Source organism: Glycine soja, chromosome 1 (genome assembly GCF_004193775.1).
Source record: "Glycine soja cultivar W05 chromosome 1, ASM419377v2, whole genome shotgun sequence".
NCBI lineage: Eukaryota > Viridiplantae > Streptophyta > Magnoliopsida > Fabales > Fabaceae > Glycine > Glycine soja.
Genome location: NC_041002.1, coordinates 49977402 through 49995056, shown reverse-complemented (window position 1 = coordinate 49995056; position 17655 = coordinate 49977402). Strand labels below are relative to the sequence as shown.

The window sequence follows — 17655 nt, the reverse complement described above, 5'->3', positions numbered from 1 at the left end:
ATCATCGCCGACACTCTGTCCCGACTCCCGACATCTGAAGCTGCTCAGCTATATTCACTATCAATGCCTAATTTTGTTTTTTTGGACCAGCTCTGAGCCACTTTTCTCTAGGAAACCCAATATAGGGACCTATTAGATGATATCCACCAAAATCCTAACAAGCACCCTGATCTCAAGGTCCATCGTGAGCTCATTTTTTGAAAGGGAAAAATATTGTTACCTTTTGAAACACCTTTCAACAACCTACTACTGCAGGAATTCCATTCTTCCCCCATTGGTGGCCACATGGGTGTAAGAGCATATGTTGTATGAAGATTTTGATGATGTCAAAAGATTAAAGCTATTCAACGTTGATTCAAGTCAAGATCAAGAAATCAAGAGAAATGATTTACAAATAGTCCTTTATATGTTAAAAGAATCTCTTAAAAAGGTTGTAAAGGTTTGGCCTTAAAAGACTTAAGTTTTTAAATATCTTATGAAGTTTTAAAGTAAATATTACATTTTGAAAAATCTGTATTCCTCTCTAGTAATCGATAACCAGAGGTTGTAATCGATTACCAGAAGCAAAAATGGTTTTAACAACTTTCATAAAAGTTTGAATTTGAATTTTAAAAGGTGTAATCGATTACCAGTAACAGAAAATTTTGAAATTCAAATTGAAAAGACATAACTCCTCAAAATTAACTGTGTAATCGATTACCACATATCTGTAATCGATTACCAATGAGAAAATTTTGAAAATAACTATGAAAAGTCACAACTCTTCACAAGTTTTTTGAAAGGTCACCAAAGGCCTATAAATAAGTGGCTTGTATTCGAAATTCTTCAGAGTTTTTCAAAACATTCATTGTCCTATCCTCTCACAAGAAAACCTTTGGCCAAACACTTGCAAAATCATTAAGGATTCTTATAAGTTCTTTAAGTTGTATCATTCATCTCTAAAAGAGAAAAAAACATTCTTCTGTACTTCAAAGCAAACTATTGTTAATCAAGAGGCAGTGAGTCTCTTGATTTGTAAAGTTTTCTGAACACAAGGGAAAGGTATCCCTGGGTGGTTTAGAAGTTGTAAAGGGATTTACAAGTTAGTAGAAATCTCAAGTGGATTATTTGAGGATTGAACGTAGACACAGGACGTAGCCGAACCAATATAAAACTGAGTTAGCAATTCTCTCTTCCCTTAACTCTTTTACTTTATTGAAGTTTAATTTCACTTTGCATATTTAAAGAAGTATCAAGTAAATTGTTCATTACTTCTTTTCTACATATTAAGTCTGCATATTCCTTTTAAAGAGAAAATTAAAATTTGTTAGGGGGAATTTTTAAACTTAATTCACCCCCCTCTTAAGTTATTGAAGCCACTTGGTTAACAATGGGTGTCGCCAAGACATTTCTTCGTCTGCATCATAATTTTGATTGGCCACATATTCACGATGACGTCCATCGTTTAGTCTCACAGTGTGTTGTATGCCAACAAATGAAATATGAGACCAAGAAACCTGTTGGTCTTCTCCAGCCTTTGCCAGTTCCTTCATCAGTATGGGAAGATGTTTCCTTAGACTTCATCACGGGGCTGCCTCCTTTCCACAGGTTTACAACTATCTTGGTCGTTGTGGATCATTTTTCCAAAGGAGCTCATTTTGGTGCACTCCCACCACACAATTCAGCATACAAGACTGCCATGCTCTTCCTCGACATGGTTTGCAAGCACCATGGTTTCCTGCACAGTTTGATTTCGGATAGGGACTCGTTATTCTTTAGTAGCTTTTGGAATGAACTTTTCCGCTTAATTGGCACTAAGCTCAGAATGAGCACGACTTATCACCCACAGAGGACGGACAAATGGAGGTTATGAATTGAATTTTGGAGCAGTACCTCCGTGCATTTGTCTATGATAGGCCATCTCAATGGTTTCGTTTTCTCTATGTGGTTGAGTGGTCGTATAACACTTTCGCCCATTCCGACATAGGTTTATCCCCTTTTGAAGTGATTTACGGCAAGTCATCACCGTCAATACCACACTACATTCTGACTGACACACCCGTAGAAGCCGTGGATTCTCTGTTGACCATGCGCGCCGAAATTCTTGTAGGACTCTATCGTCGCCTGCTCAAAGCCCAAATCACCACGAAGGCTGCCACGGACGCTCATCGCCGTGATGTCGAATTTGCAATAGGTGATTGGGTGTATGTTCGCCTTCGACCGTTCCGACAAACATCACTTGTGCCGGCTTACACCAAGCTGACTAAACGATATTACGGTCCTTTTCAAGTGATTGAACGCATTGGTGTCATAGCTTACAGATTCTAGTTGCCTTCTTCCTCTAGGATTCACCCAACATTCCATGTTTCTTTGTTGAAACTCCATCACGGTCCACCACTCACTCAACCTGCATTTCTTCCACCTTCCAGTACCGACAATCACCGCATCATTGAACCCCTTCATATTCTGGATTGGAAATGGGATTATTCCTCCTCCCCGCCAACCAAGATTGTATTAGTTCAGTGGAATGGGTTGGCACAAGAAGACACTACATGGGAGCCCTTGGCTAAATTATGAGACTCCTACAACCTTGAGGACAGGGTTGTTTTTGGAGAGGGGGGGTGATGATAGCAATTCAAACCATTAGGGACATGAAGAACACAACATCAACATGGACATGAGCCCCTGAGGAAGCTGAAGGCATACCCAGATAAGGATAAGTAGAGTTGGTATTGAGTTCATGGAAGACTAAGAATACAAGGTATTCAGTCTGATAGTGCTTTAACTCATCCCGTCATTTATTTATTAGGATTGAGAAGGCAATGGCCTGTATGCACCCGGATCACTGCTTGTCTCTTTGAATGGGATTAGATCCGGAACTTCATCCGATTTTGCATTCGAAGGAAGAGTTAGGCTAATCGACGTGTAGCTAACGGGTAGTTCAGTTGGAAGGAAGTAGCTCACCTCAAGGACCATCAGAAAGCCTACACGCTTCAAGAATTTCATTTGAAGCTACTACCACTATTTCATTCTGTTATTCCCGCTACCTTACCCACTCAGTTAGTTGTTGAAATAAAGGGTTGTTGAAATAAAGGAGTATCTCCATTCTGTTATGTTAAATTTGTTACTAGCACTATAGGCCAAAGTTAATTTTATCCTTGGTGTAGAAGTTTAAGTATAAATATTGGAATGGGAATGAAATGAATACACAGAAAAAATATTCAGATTACCTTTTATGCCTTTATTTTCTTTATCCTCTGCCTTTCCCTGAGTGTTGGAGCCTATCAAATTTTTTCGTAAATAAACAGATAGAGTGTTAGCTTATCAATTCACTTACCTAAACTGTAGGTGATTTATACTTTAAATGTTTTATCTTTCCTCTTCTTTTTCTTTCCCACTAAGCATATTTCTCAACAAATAACTGAAGATTGATCTTCCAAAACAAAGAATTGCCTGAAGAACGTGGGGAACCTCTCCTAAAAAAGCCTCCCGTAGAAAAGCTTTTTATTCAAATAATTATTGAGCAAACTTTTGGATGCATAATATTACATTATTTCATCACAGGGAGCTTCTATAAAAAAAATTGTCCATAATTTACTTTTAGTGCTTAAATATGTCAACTTCTATAACTTTGGCATCTAGGGTCCATAGAGAACCCGTACTAGCTAGCATTTATGATCCTTGATTTACAGGTAACTTCACTCATTATCACGTAATTAAACATGTATGGCAGCAAAACTTGAATATCTAATTGGGCGACACCATTGCAAGCAATGTTTTAACACTTAAGATTGACATTGCAAGCAATGTCTTTCCATTCACAAGTTTTGCTGTCATATTAATCTCTTGAAACAATTGACAAAATAGTCGCATCTCTTAAATATGTGCACTATATGAAAAGGATTTTGTTAAAAGTGACACATTTTATTTTGATGATTTTACGTCTTAAAGAGATTAATATCTTTAATTATTCGCGGAGAAAAATCCTTAGTTAAAAAAGAAAAAAAAATGCAAATACAATTTTGTATTGTTATTATTATCTTTTTTTTTAAAAAAATTAGGTAAATTGGATCCGTAATTTTTTTTTTTAGAATTGGGATAGACCTCAAAATTTTAAAAACTATTTAACTTATAATTTATCCACCAATAAAATTTTCACATATGGATGGAACCTATTATTAAAATTATGATTAATGACATGATGTGAGATCAATCTTCTAACAACGACCGATCATAAGAGGCTATTACAGGCACCAAACTATATTCCATAATGCCAAAATTTCAAATAGGCCATTCTAAAAGATTGGATGGCAATCAAGGAGGCAAATTATTAAGAAAACAAAATAGTTTTACATTTTCTTCTTATGATTCCTTCAATATTTCTTTAACATATCCATTCCTTTTTATTTTATATTGTATTTGTGTGTATTCTTTCAAGCAAATGTTAAGGATCTTAAAAACAAAATTATGGAAATACATTTTATTTTAAATTATACGAAACACTATACTTCCTATTTGGGCTACTTAAATTTCATTTTCATCCTCTTTAATTCTTAATTCCCAATTTTAGTCCTTTTTTTTTAATTTGTCTTCATATTTAATTTTTTTTATAATTTTTGTCTGATTCTTAATTTTATTTATATTTTATTTCTTTTTACTGTGATTCAATTAAACACCAAATCTAACATATCATTTGAGGTACCAACAAGAAATAATTAATTAATTAAAATATAAAAAATAAATGTGCAAAATTAAGGATGGAACAAAAATTGTTATTCTTTTAAAATACGGAAACTATTTTTTTTTTAAAATGTTAATCAGTTTTTCTAAAAACTTGTTAATTAAGATATAGCTTTTTATTTTTAATCAGTGTTTCTGAAAAAACTCTTCAGTGGGACCAATTCTTTTATTCGGTACTCTGCTTATAATTTTTTTCCATTCAGCAATGTCTATAGAAGTGGAGGTGTCATGCTATCTACTGTCTAAGGAATCCAGCCAAAATAATACATTCCAGAACAAAAGTCTAGTTAGCTCTAGGCTTTGCCCATCTCATCTCATTCTTTATTATTATTGACTTGATTCTCTGACTTTTTCACCTCATTAAGTTATCACTTTTAAAGGCTATTTACGAAACATGTATAGGCAGTCTCCAGCTGCCCATGTGATTAAATGAACCAAGATGGCTGCTACGTGATTAACTAACAGAAGAAGATGATGATAATGGTTAATGATTTTACTTACCTCTTTTTCATTGTTACTATTAGTCCTTCCATAATTTTCGATTTCTTCCCATTTAAAAGTTCCAGCAAAGTAAACATCATTTAACAAAGCTAATGAAATGGCAAAATCACTGAAAGAGGACGTTCTCTGGAAGTGGTACAAAGGGTAAACTGTAATTCGTTTAACAATAGAGTGAAGTTACAATTGTACATATATAATAACCATAGTACATAATCATCTTCGGTTTCTCTTTCTCCCCCACTATCCGTCGTCTCTGTTTGCCTGTTGGGTTGTGTACACTTCTTTCTACTTTCAAAGCAGCAATAGAAATACAAATGAAATAAATCGAAAATTCAAATTATACAGGGAAAAAAATCAGAAAATACTGAACAAGAAATCTACAATTTGTGCCGCCAAGTCAAAGCAAATTATAACAGCCTACAGAGGCTGTCAATTCATTCTTGCACGATCCATATCTCTGCATATTATTGACCGCACACTAAGAGATATATTTGTCTCTATTTTTAAATGCATATCCCTGTCACATAGGAAAATAGTAAACATCAGCAGCCATTTCCTTCCCTCTGTGCTATCATTCAATCTATAGAAATCCAACCGTGCAACAAGTAGTCAGCACTAATCAGGGTGTTTGGAACACCCTCTGAAACTTATTTGATCTTATATCACTCTCTCTATAAGCTCTTTTTATCTTATTTTAATTAACTTCTTGGTTAAGCTTATCAAAATAAGTTATTTTAAGTTTATTTCAACAAGTTTCATGGTTAAATTTATGACACGAGGTCTCATATAATACTAACATATTGAATAAATGCTTACTTAAGCTGTTTTTGCCCAAATGCACCCTAAAATTATCAAAGGGTTAAACACTTATAAGCTAAGACTAGAAAAACTATTTCATGATTAATACCCAAATACCAATTTTGCAGTAGATGTATAGACCTAGAAAATAAGTCAACTTACACATAGAATCTGTTGCTTGCCAACAATGGTGTCATTGAATGAAATCAGGTTTTCACATAATCAACCCCGTCACGCTTTCTTTTGTTAGACTTTGAAAAGAAGCAGATCTGAGCCCAACTCTTTTTCTGCTTTAGTGGCTGTGCTTTAACATCTTTCTTTTCCCTCTTCTCAACAAGCTCATCCATGTACTGGACAACAGCCTAGGATGCACCAACACATGAAAATTGAGATTAAGGAAACAGAAAGGCCTTCATTAAAATATCAAAGGAACAAGAAAACTAAAAAAGTACAGTTACCTGTGCTCCCTTCTCAGCTATTTCTCTTGGTGGAACTTCAAGAGGATTCTCTTCTGCTCGCAGGACACGTAGTCGAGTGAGCATCCTAAACGATTCAGGAAGCACACGTATCTGATTATTGCTGATATCCAATTCCTCAAGCAATTCAAGGTTCCCAATGGATCTCGGTAAGGATCTCATGTCAGCAAAATTGTTTCCTATGTTCATCTTGACAAGAGAGGTGGCAAAACACAAGCTCTCTGGCACCGACTCGAGCTCATTGAAACTCACATTAAGTTCCTTGAGGTTTGTTAGAGATGACATTGTTGTAGGTAGTTGTTTGATGTTATTGTACCGCACAGACAAAATCTCCAGGCTCTGAATCTTTCCAACGGCTTCAGGCAGGGCCTTAAGCCGGTTATAGTCAACGCGAAGCTCCCTAAGGGAAGAACAACTACCAACAGAATGTGGAAGTTCCTCTATATCATTTGTTTCCACATTCAATATTTTTAGTCTAACAAGCGACCCTATAGAGTCAGGAAGCGCTGAAAGCTGATTTGAACTCAAATCGAGCTCCTCTAGACGCACCAACCTGCTAAAAGAAGCAGGCAATAGTGTTAACTGATTTCCCCTCAGATCAAGATAAAGCAGACTAAGAAGATTCCCAACAGAATCAGGAAGCTCCGTGATTCTATTGGAATGCAAGTCCAATCTGGTCAACGACGAAAGCCCACCAATCGTAGCAGGTAGGGCCATAATCCGATTCTCAGACAAATCAAGAGTCACCAAGCTGGACAACTTCCCTATCGAATCAGGTAGCCAATCAACCTGATCCATTAACTTGTTCTGCAGTTTGAGATCACGAGTCCCTTTCTTCGCAGACACTTCAATTAAGCTAGCAAGCTTGATCAAACTCAACTTATCCCCATCTTGGCCTGCAACAAAACAACATTCACAAGATTTCTTACACTTCAAGTTCCAACACAAGTAACTAAATAACAAACAACAACGACAAAACCTCATTCTACCAGATGAGGTTTGACTACATGGAACACACAATATCAGACTCAATAACTAAATAAAAAACCAACAAAGAAACAAATAAATAAATAACTGAATTGAATGTTGAGTGGCATGTTATATACGGATACCTGCAGTTGATGTAGGTTTTAACGATGAATCCAAGATACTAGCTTTTGATGGGATAGTGGGCTCAAATCCATACCCATTGGAGTAAAACGATGATTTGGCTTTCTTCACATAACTGTCATCTCGAGTGACCAATTCAGAACGTTCTTTCTCTACGTTGAACTTTCTAGAAGTAGTAGTAGTAGCAGCAGCAGCAGTTGGGGCAAGTGGCGGCTTATCAAAACCACCCACAGAAACCGAATTAGAAACCGAATTCTTGGACAAGCTTGTGGAAACCGAGGAAGCAGAGCCGTTAGAGTAACTTGTTTTGGCAGAGGGAGAGGCGACGCACTTGGAAGCTCTCTGAATCAATTCATCGAACAGAGAATGGACGTTGTCGAGATCGAGGAGCTTGACGGCCTCCCTTTTCTGCTCCTTGCTCTGGTAATAAAGGACGTTCCTCTGCATCTCTTGGAGCACCATGAAGAGCTCTTCTGGCACATCAACGCCCTTGCTCTGCCGGGCTATGGCTTCGAGCCTGGCCTGGTCTTCCTTCTCCACATTCCCGATCAAACCTCTCGCCGCTTCAACTTCATCAATCCCAGGCCGTGCTGGAAGAGATCTGTGAATCCTCATTATCTCCTCCACCACCCCGTCCACCGAATTCCAACACTCCATCTTTTGTGTACACCTTACACACCTTCACATCACATCACATCTCACACCCCCATTATTGTTATTATCATTTCTCAGAGAGATCTGAAACTGGCAAGAGGAAGAGTGCTCAAGTTTTTTTCTTTTTCTTTTTCTTTGGTTGTTCAGTTAGAGGGTGTTTTGAGGGCGCCAGAATGGATTGTGACAGATGAGTTGTATTGTATCAACAACAACATCTGCTATTCCTCACTTCTTTCATCTTCTCCTTCTTTGAGGCTGTTTTTTTTTTTTCTTCTTCTACTACTACTACTACTTCTTTGATTTGTCTTATGCACCACTTTTCTTGTTTCCTCATTTGCCCTTCCACCTTCCCTCAAATTACAACACGCCTCTCGTTAACGTTTGTTTTCCCCGCCCGCGGTTTTATTAACGGCTTCATCAAACCACTCTCACTCTCCATTATCACTTTTTTTTCTTCTCATGCTTATTTATAGGCAACAAATTAAACCATCTTCAGATTAATAATTAACGTGATAAATCCAAAATATATTCAATCATGGATTAATTGATGCAAAATTATTCCAATTTAAAAAGAAGAAAAAAAAAACTTTGTTGTCATAGTTTCACTCTCACTCTAGTAGAATCGTTCTCATGCATAAAAAAATGCACTTGATCTCTTCTGATAAGTTCTTAACTTGTAAAGAAATTTATTCTAATTGATTCATAACATATACTTTTAGGAAAAAGTGTATACCATATTATTATTCAACATGTGGATTAACTAACAATAGTTTGTTTTATCTTATTCAATAATTTCAAGTTACTATAATTGAAGCAAAAATGTCTTTCATAATAAATTACTCCTAAACATAAGTGTGTAGTTTCTAGAAAAATATTGGGGAGAATTAATAAATGCAAAGGCAAAGGGGGACAGGTCCAAAGGTGTATCCAGCTGGCATTGCCACCACTCACGCCACAACACGGACACAGGTAGATACAACACTGGATTTATGGACTCGGTTGCTTTTTCCCTCCCTTAGGGTTATTATAGTTGTTTCTTTTTGTGTGTCTAGGTCCATTAAAAACCAATTTATAAAAGAGTGGTCTATCCAGTTATATAAGCACTTATCATGTTTAAGAAGGACTCTTAACAATATTTACCATAAATTTAAATTCAAAATCATTGATTAAATTATCAATTAATTAATGCATTCCATTTTTTCTCTCTTGAAGGTGTGAATGATCTCCACTCTGACATCGCATTCAGGGTCACGTGCTGTGGCACTAGCTGTCCCCTCACCTTCAGGCGAAGCCCATGTACATGTTCCTACACCAATTTAGTATGTATATAAGCAACCAACCACCATCATGCATCATCCTCATCCACTCCTTGGTGTTCGTGGGTCACTCTCATTTCACAGGATTTATACTAGTATAGTATCATCTTCTCCTAATTGATCACATTCCATACCCCTTCTTGTTTACTCATTAACTTCAATCAATGTAACTATTCATATCACTAACGTACGTTATCCTAACTAGCCCCTCTGTGTGTGTGTGTGTTCTCTTGCCCTTGTGAAAATTTTCAAATATTATCTTTAATTTATGGGATGATGAAGTTTTGCCACTCCATTGAAGAATGTGACATGTTAGGCAACCCGAGCAAAACTAGGGTGCACCTTTCAACTCTGTCTATTGTTCTCTGCCTTGCCCCCTCATCATTCATGCAATCATATGCATATGTTTATTTTATTTATCACTAGTACTTTTTTTTCTTCTTTTCGAATTTCACTATAATTATAAATTTATTGGGGTATGAGATTCGATAAACTGTTGACCATTAAAACACCTTCCTATTAATTAATGTTTATATGTTGATTAGAAATGTATAATTCTTAGTATTTTATTAAAATTTCGTATTCCTGCTTTATTTCTTAGGAAAGACCTAGCTGATTAATTAAGATTTTTGCTTCATTTCTTTGATAAATATAAATAAATTTGTTGACTTGTTGAAGACCATGAAAAGTATTTTGCTTTTCTTAAACATCTGTCACAATTTCTTGAAAATTATATGGCGAAAATATAGTTACTTAAAGTTTCCTATTCTTGTCACTGCATGAAGTTTAAGATATCGAATTTCTAGGATTAACCTGTAAATGAAATAAATTGGTGAGATTATGTGATTTATAATTTCTCGCTCTTTGAGAAACTTAAAATTAGTAACTCTGGCCCTCTGGGTTGTCATGTGCATGGAATACATTCATTAAAAATACATAGGTAACTAAATGATAATATAGTATATTGTGCAGAGAAAGTCACATAATAATTACCTTTTTAAAAAAAAAATTGTGTTATATTGTCGTAATTAATTAACAAAAGAATATTAACTTCGAGTTAATTAATTGTAAGCGTGTTCCTATGGCCTAATCTCGATGGGATGTTTTGTACGCGCAACACATTGTTGGTGAAAGGGACATGCTTTAATAAGTTCAATTTATTCTGAGTAAACATGGAATCTTCAACGAATACACGCACACTTTATAGTCAAGCTTAAGAATTGTTAGTATATTTTTTGCTTGGAAAAAGAGTTTCTCTATTCTTCTTATTTCATTAAATTGATTCCCTTATTTTTTAATTTACATTAGAATCTCTCTATATCTCAAAATTTATTATCTCAGTGTTCAGAAAAAAAAAATTAAACTTTAACTGTTAACTTATTTTATTTTATGAGTCTCATGTTCTCGTTACTCAATTTGAATTTGTATTATTGATTTTGGGTATTAGGAATTTTTAATAATGTAAAAGTTAGATGAAGTTTACATTTTAAGATTAGGGTAATTGTTTATGAGATAATTATTAGTTATTTAATCAGGGTAAATAGAAAATAACATAAATAATTAATCACTTTAGTTATCAATAATGATATTTTTTTAACACATAAATATATCTTAAACGATCAATTATACGTGAATACGTGCCGATCAATGCTTAATTTTTCTTTTGGGAACTCTGATAATGAATTAAAAAATAAAAAAAAATTAATTTAGTGAAATGAGAAAAATAAGAGGATATTTTTTACAATTAAGCCTACATTTTAAGATATGTGAAAATGAACCAGTGATTCATTATGGGTTCATCCAATTTACTCACTTTCTTTAATGAACAAAAAAATACACAATTTGACTCAATCTAGTAGGGATTAAGGGTTAAATAAGTTGACTCACAAACTGTTATACCTAATTTTAAAAAATAAATTATAAAAACATGTAAAAACTACAATAAGATCATAGAAAAAAAATAAAAAAAATCCAACAACATAATAACAAACTAAAAGAATAAGCAAATGAAATAAAAAAGTCTCAAGGAAATTTATAACAAAAAAGAAAAATAAATATTTTTTTAAACAAAGAGATAATTAGATTCAATTAAGTTGACCCACCTCAATCTTTAGGTTAATAAGACAAACTAGATTAATTAACCTACGAAAAGGTGACCCAATATTTTTATAACTTGTTTAATTAGTGAGTTGAGTTAACTCACAAATTAAAACTCATTTTGATATCTTCAATTTGATAATTTGTAAAGGCACTTCCTTTTTCATCTATAATTCTTTTTAATTTTTTTCTCCAAAATTGTCATTTAAAAAAAAACTAGTTTTTCCAATACTCTTTTCCTTAAGAAAAATACGACCACCAAATTGAAACTCTTTTGTCAAAAAGATCATTTATTGAAAATGTCCAATAACACTTTCAAAATGACAAACAAGATGCTAAAGAAAGAGCACTATTGCACTGCACAACATAAACAACAGTCAAATAAGCACACATGCTCAAAGCCTTTTAGCTAAACATATTAGCAATTATGACCTACACCAGCACATCCTCCTATAACAAGGAGACCTTGATAGAGCCTTGAGCTTTTTCTTCACTTTTCTTTTGTAGTTTCTTCCATATAAACTCTAGTCCAACAACAACTCAAACCAGAAAGTTCCCTAGCAATCCACAGAGAATTTGAGTAGAGCAGTGCTGTGTAGAGTAACTCATAAAACAACAAAACTAAGAAATTAAAAGCTTCCTAAAAACCTCTGGTGGCTTGTGTACAATTGCTAATGATGACTCTAACAAGTTTGGTTGGAAGGAAAAAGGGAGAAATAGCAAAGAAAGTGGTATGAGCAAAACATAATCTTTTTATGTCAACAGTTTGTAACATTAAACTTTTGGATGGGCCAAATTAAAAAAATGCCAACCTCCATATGTATTTGCAGCACATGAACAAGACACAAGAAAAAGTACTCGGAGGACCAAATTAAAGGGAGTTACTATTTACACTTCTTTTTTCTCTTCACGCCCTTAGTTTTATTTTTTGGACATTTTGAAATGCTCAAAATAGCTTCCCATCACCACCCTTCTCGGGCTTTTTCACCTCCCTATCAACTCCATTCTAATGCTAAAAAAAGGAGGTGCAAAATTGCAAATTACATGGGCCAAACTAAAAAGATGATCAAGCATCAGCAGGTTCATTCGCCGTGCTCCATGCCTCATATTATTATCACCAAATATTTTTTCAACAATACTAATGCCAAAAACTCGAGCATTAATATGAACTCTAACACTTCCATAAAGAAATATTCCTGAAGGAAACAAGCAAAAACAGATTCTGGACTACTACGCTTACCCCCACACATTTTTTTGAAATTTCTCAAACTCTTCGATATTGACATCATAACAGCTATTAACTAAATGGAATTCTTCCTCCACATCGATCATCCACATGTTGACGAACTTAAATCCAATCATATTATATTATGAGGCAACGATGAAACAAAACAACCTTAATATTACTAGGCAACAATGAAACAACCTATCGTATCATGAAGATATTTTTTTGTCCTTTTTATTATGAAATGGAAGTCAAAATGTCATATAGCGTAACATTTTTAGACAATAATGAAATAAACCACTTTTTTTTTAAAAAAAATGAAATAAACCATGAACATATATATATATGAATTAATATATATAAGATGAATAAGATTCCCCTTCAATTCTTGGTCTGGTGGCATCCCCAGTAGGAGTTATATATTTGTTTGATTATTGAGCTCCTTCAACGTAGTCTTATAGATCTGATCCACTATCTCTGCCATACGTTCAGCTTGGTCCTGGAATTGGAACAATGGAACCTCATCGTTTTCCCTCGGGTAGTATTCTTCACTTGCCATGTTGTGTGTATCATGCTTACTCGTTGTGCTAACAAACACCTGCATTAAGGTTTCATATAACGTACCCATACAAATTTAATATTCTAAGAAATTCATGTGATTAATTTGTTGCAACATGGGCTCTCAAACCAAACAATATATATAAAAGTAAAAATAAAATCCCCCCCCAGTTTGGTTTGTTATATATAGCGTCAAAAATAAGAGATTATTGAAAATTTAAGTATGAGTGATTAGTTCCACATTGATCACGATCAAGCTCGATCAAAATATATAAGAGATGTGACTCATATGATATGCTTAATGTTTTAATTTTTTTTGGCAAAAGTATGATGCCTAATTCTCTTAATAGTCTTAATTAATCATCATCTCATTAACCTCTTTTTAGACGTACGCTCTCCCAAACTCGTCATACAATAACCATAGAAGTAATTAAATACATAGGTTTTGTAAAAACTATATATATAAGGAGGATTATGGGAATGAACTAAAACCTTAATAGAAGATTTAGCAATTAAGCTTCGCACAGGTCCTCCTCGAATCTGACCATCAGTTCCAGACACTAAAACAGTCACCTGGCTCTTTTTGTTATTGTCATCGTTTCCTGGCCATACAATATTACCCTCGATCGCTGAAATCTCGAAATTTCCCTGCATTAATTAGTCATAATTAATTAAGTCAAACCCAACGAGCATGTTCATGATCATGTTATACAAAGAAAGATAGAATAATGGCTTCTCGATCTGAACATTGGACAAGAGGCTATTTTTTAATTTTGAGTATTTATTATTTTAATATAAAAACAACTTTTGCATGGAGTTGGATGCCACTTACCTTATGTATAAGATGGAAAGATGGAAAGAAAATTTTAAATTTTAAATTGAAAGAAAAAGGAAAAAAAACATAAATTTCTGTTTCTAATAAACAATCATTTTTCCCTTTCTTTTAAATTTGTGTTCAATTAAATAATTATAATTATTGATAAAAATGAAATATTCATTGCAACAAAAGAAAAGGTGAAGACAAACTTGTAGAACAGTGTTTTCTACGGGAGCTTCTTGTGGATTGACAAGTTCAACGTATGATACTTCTCCGGTAGCTCCCAAGATGAAAATCTCACTATCTGCAGCATATGGTATTAATTTCTGTAAAATATCCTGAAAAAATAAAACAGACATTATATAAAATTGGTGGTGAGATTTTGAAGTTTTGTCCTTCTACATTTGTACAGTGTGAAATTTCCAAGTTAGGGGTTTGACCCAAAAATTGTGACCATCATATAAAAGAGATCAAGGTTTAACATTTAGGCTTATATCATTTAATAATTTTGTCTAAAACATAAAATTAATTGATCATCTAGCAGTTGAATTGAAAGTTTTTATCAAATTTCGGTTAAATAAAAAAAGCAAATTACATTTCACATTCCATTTTATATATTTATTACATTCGGTACTCCTCCTTATTTTTTGCAGAGACGGAGAACCAATACCTGTTCCACATAAGTTTTTATCATTATTTGAAATTTCAAAATGAAAATCACTGTCAAATATGCAGAAAGGGGAAATTTTCATTAAAAACTTAATTAGCTATATCGTTATTAAAAGCTACGTTGGAGTGTGAATGTTTTGGTGGGGATGTACTGCGCGAGGGGACAACTTTTATAAGGATAAAGACCGAGCATAGCAACGTGTTGATTCAGTTTTTTTCTCTTTTGATAATTATTCATTTGGGTGATGGATGGGAATGCCATTTCAATAGAAGTAGGAATTTCAGGTTATGCTGCTAAAAACTTCAAAACTTTTTTTCCTGGAATCGGACAACAATTCAAGCATTGTGGTAAAGTAATTAAATCGAGCTTAACATGCTCGGATTGATTTTTATATGGATCATTGATTTGTTAGTTTCACTAATCAGGTCTGATTAGGAGAAATTATTCATTGTTTTTCTTCATTAGAACAAATAAGTTTATTAGTTTTTGAATCCATACTTCACCACTCTGATGACTCGAACTAAAATGGCTCCATTTTTTTTAAGAGCCCAGGTCGTATTTATCATATGGGTTAAGAAGGGTATGTAGTAAAAACTAAGAACAAGGGAAAGTAATACCTCATTGCAATCTACTAGGACCACTGATGCCCAAAAGGAATTCTCTGATCCTGCAAAAGTGAAAATAAATTCTTATTATCCAACGATAATTACTTGTAGTCAACATGCATTGTACTCCTCTTCATTTATTTAATTATATTTTTTATGAGATTTAAAAACTGATATGTTAAAAATAATTATCATTTTCCAACTCATGTACAAATCAAAGACATTATTAGAGAATTTACAACAATAACTCACATTTTTTTACTCAATCAATTGACCTTGGTTGATTTTGTTATAACTAATTTGATCCTTACTTTTCAATATTTAATTGAGGTCAGTTTTAATATATATATATATATATATATATATATATATATATATATATATATATATATATAATATGACACTTCTATCAAATGAACACTTTCAAAATTATAAAAGAAAATGAAAAGCAAGAAAACAACGACGCATGCATGCACTTACCCTCTTCCAAAGCCTTCGTCTTCAAATCATCATCACTCATTCCCATAGCTGCCGGAATCAGTGGGTTGCTGCCGCCGGGGGTTGAAGTGAACGGCGGAGGAGCCGCATCACTTTGCTGTCCCATCTTACCATTCATTTTTCTCTCTGAAATCTGAGTCTACACTTTCACTGCCTGTGAGTGTATGAGAAGGACACTACGGTTGCTCTTTTTTATAGAAGCAACAAATCAACCATTCCTTTACTGTTCTTATTTTATGTTTTATCTCTTTGATTAAAAATACATATCTCAAAAAGGGGAAATTATTATTCAAAGATATATTACTATTTAGAAGAAAGATTTTTATTTTTCAAAAATGTTATTAAATCAATTAAAAGTTTAATAATTGAATAAATAATATTAAGGAAAAAGTAATTAATTTAAATTCTTCTTAATTTATCTTGAAGAATGAAAATACCTTGTATGCTAATAATTTTAATTTTTTATTTATTAGATAAAGAAAATATTAAATATTTTCACATTCTTAAGAAGTTAAATATATTCATTTTTATATAATATTATTTTATAACGCATAAAAATTAATTAAAATTGATTATTGCATTTTTAATTAATAAAATTTTGCTTTTAAAAAAAACTAAAATTGATTGTTCCTTGCAAATAAAAGGATAAAATTAAAAGAGAGAGAATTGGAAAAATAAATCTACTTATCAAAATAAAAATTCATACTGAAAACATGTGTTGATAGAATATTAAAAGATGGTGATAATTGTTTAACATTTTGTAATATATATAATTTCCTAAAAGCAACTAAATCTAATTATTGGTTACAAATGTAAAGATTCGTAAATCTATATGTTAAGAAGCTAATCGTTTCGGTACATACATTAAAAGGTTTAATTCAATACTGAAGGTCAATATTTGTATTCAACTTATCAAATTAAAAATAAATAATTATAAATATGATGTGTATATAGAAAAATCACAAATAATAAGAAATGTTTAGGATTTTGTAATATTTGTTACAAATAAAAAATTATAAATATGATGTGTATGTAGAAAAACCATAAATAATTATCAATATTTTGTAATACATTATCAACATTCCGTTATCAGAATCCGACTAAAAGTCCATCGTGGACCAACTTCAAAATCCCAAACTGGGTTCTTCTATTCTCAATGTAATACTCAATAGATGTAGAATCAAACTATCTTTTTTCTCAAACTCAAATGTGAAGCAAATCTTATGACCCATAAGTTAGCAAGGAAAGGAAGAGATTATGCTATCAACCATGTGTTTAACCATGTTTTTTCGTGTGTTTTTCATTTGCGTAGTATGACGAGTTTCTTTCTATCAAGTAATATATATATATATATATATATATATTACAATGCCAAAAAAGCTTAATCAAAACATATACACGTTATTTATTTATTTTAGCAAGCTTTTTTTACTACATTCAATTACCAAGTTAATTAAAGTTAATTACTAGAGGTTAATTCGAAAGAAATATCATCTGAACTTAATTTCATTTGAGGAAACTAAAGAAAATATTTGTCGAGGGAGGTGAACTTTATTAGACAAATGTTAATTAATGTCCTCAGAACATTGTTTAAGAAACTAAAAAAATATA

General features: G+C 33.0%; 2 protein-coding genes across 2 annotated transcripts; both read right to left on the bottom strand.

Moving 5' to 3' along the window:
- Positions 1 to 5330: 5330 nt before the first annotated feature.
- Positions 5331 to 8677, bottom strand: LOC114418970 (plant intracellular Ras-group-related LRR protein 4-like). Its single transcript, XM_028384544.1, has 4 exons — positions 7607 to 8677; positions 6477 to 7390; positions 6181 to 6380; positions 5331 to 5737 (listed from the first exon to the last, which is right to left on the bottom strand). Exons 1-3 carry the CDS (start codon positions 8259 to 8261, stop codon positions 6225 to 6227), a joined length of 1725 nt encoding a protein of 574 aa, XP_028240345.1. The 5' UTR covers positions 8262 to 8677; the 3' UTR covers positions 5331 to 5737; positions 6181 to 6224.
- Positions 8678 to 13149: 4472 nt separating this feature from the next.
- On the bottom strand, positions 13150 to 14195 carry LOC114405573. The gene is made up of 2 exons (XM_028368042.1): positions 13947 to 14195; positions 13150 to 13494 (listed from the first exon to the last, which is right to left on the bottom strand). Exons 1-2 carry the CDS (start codon positions 14106 to 14108, stop codon positions 13312 to 13314), a joined length of 345 nt encoding a protein of 114 aa, XP_028223843.1. The 5' UTR covers positions 14109 to 14195; the 3' UTR covers positions 13150 to 13311.
- Between the last annotated feature and the right edge of the window lie 3460 nt (positions 14196 to 17655).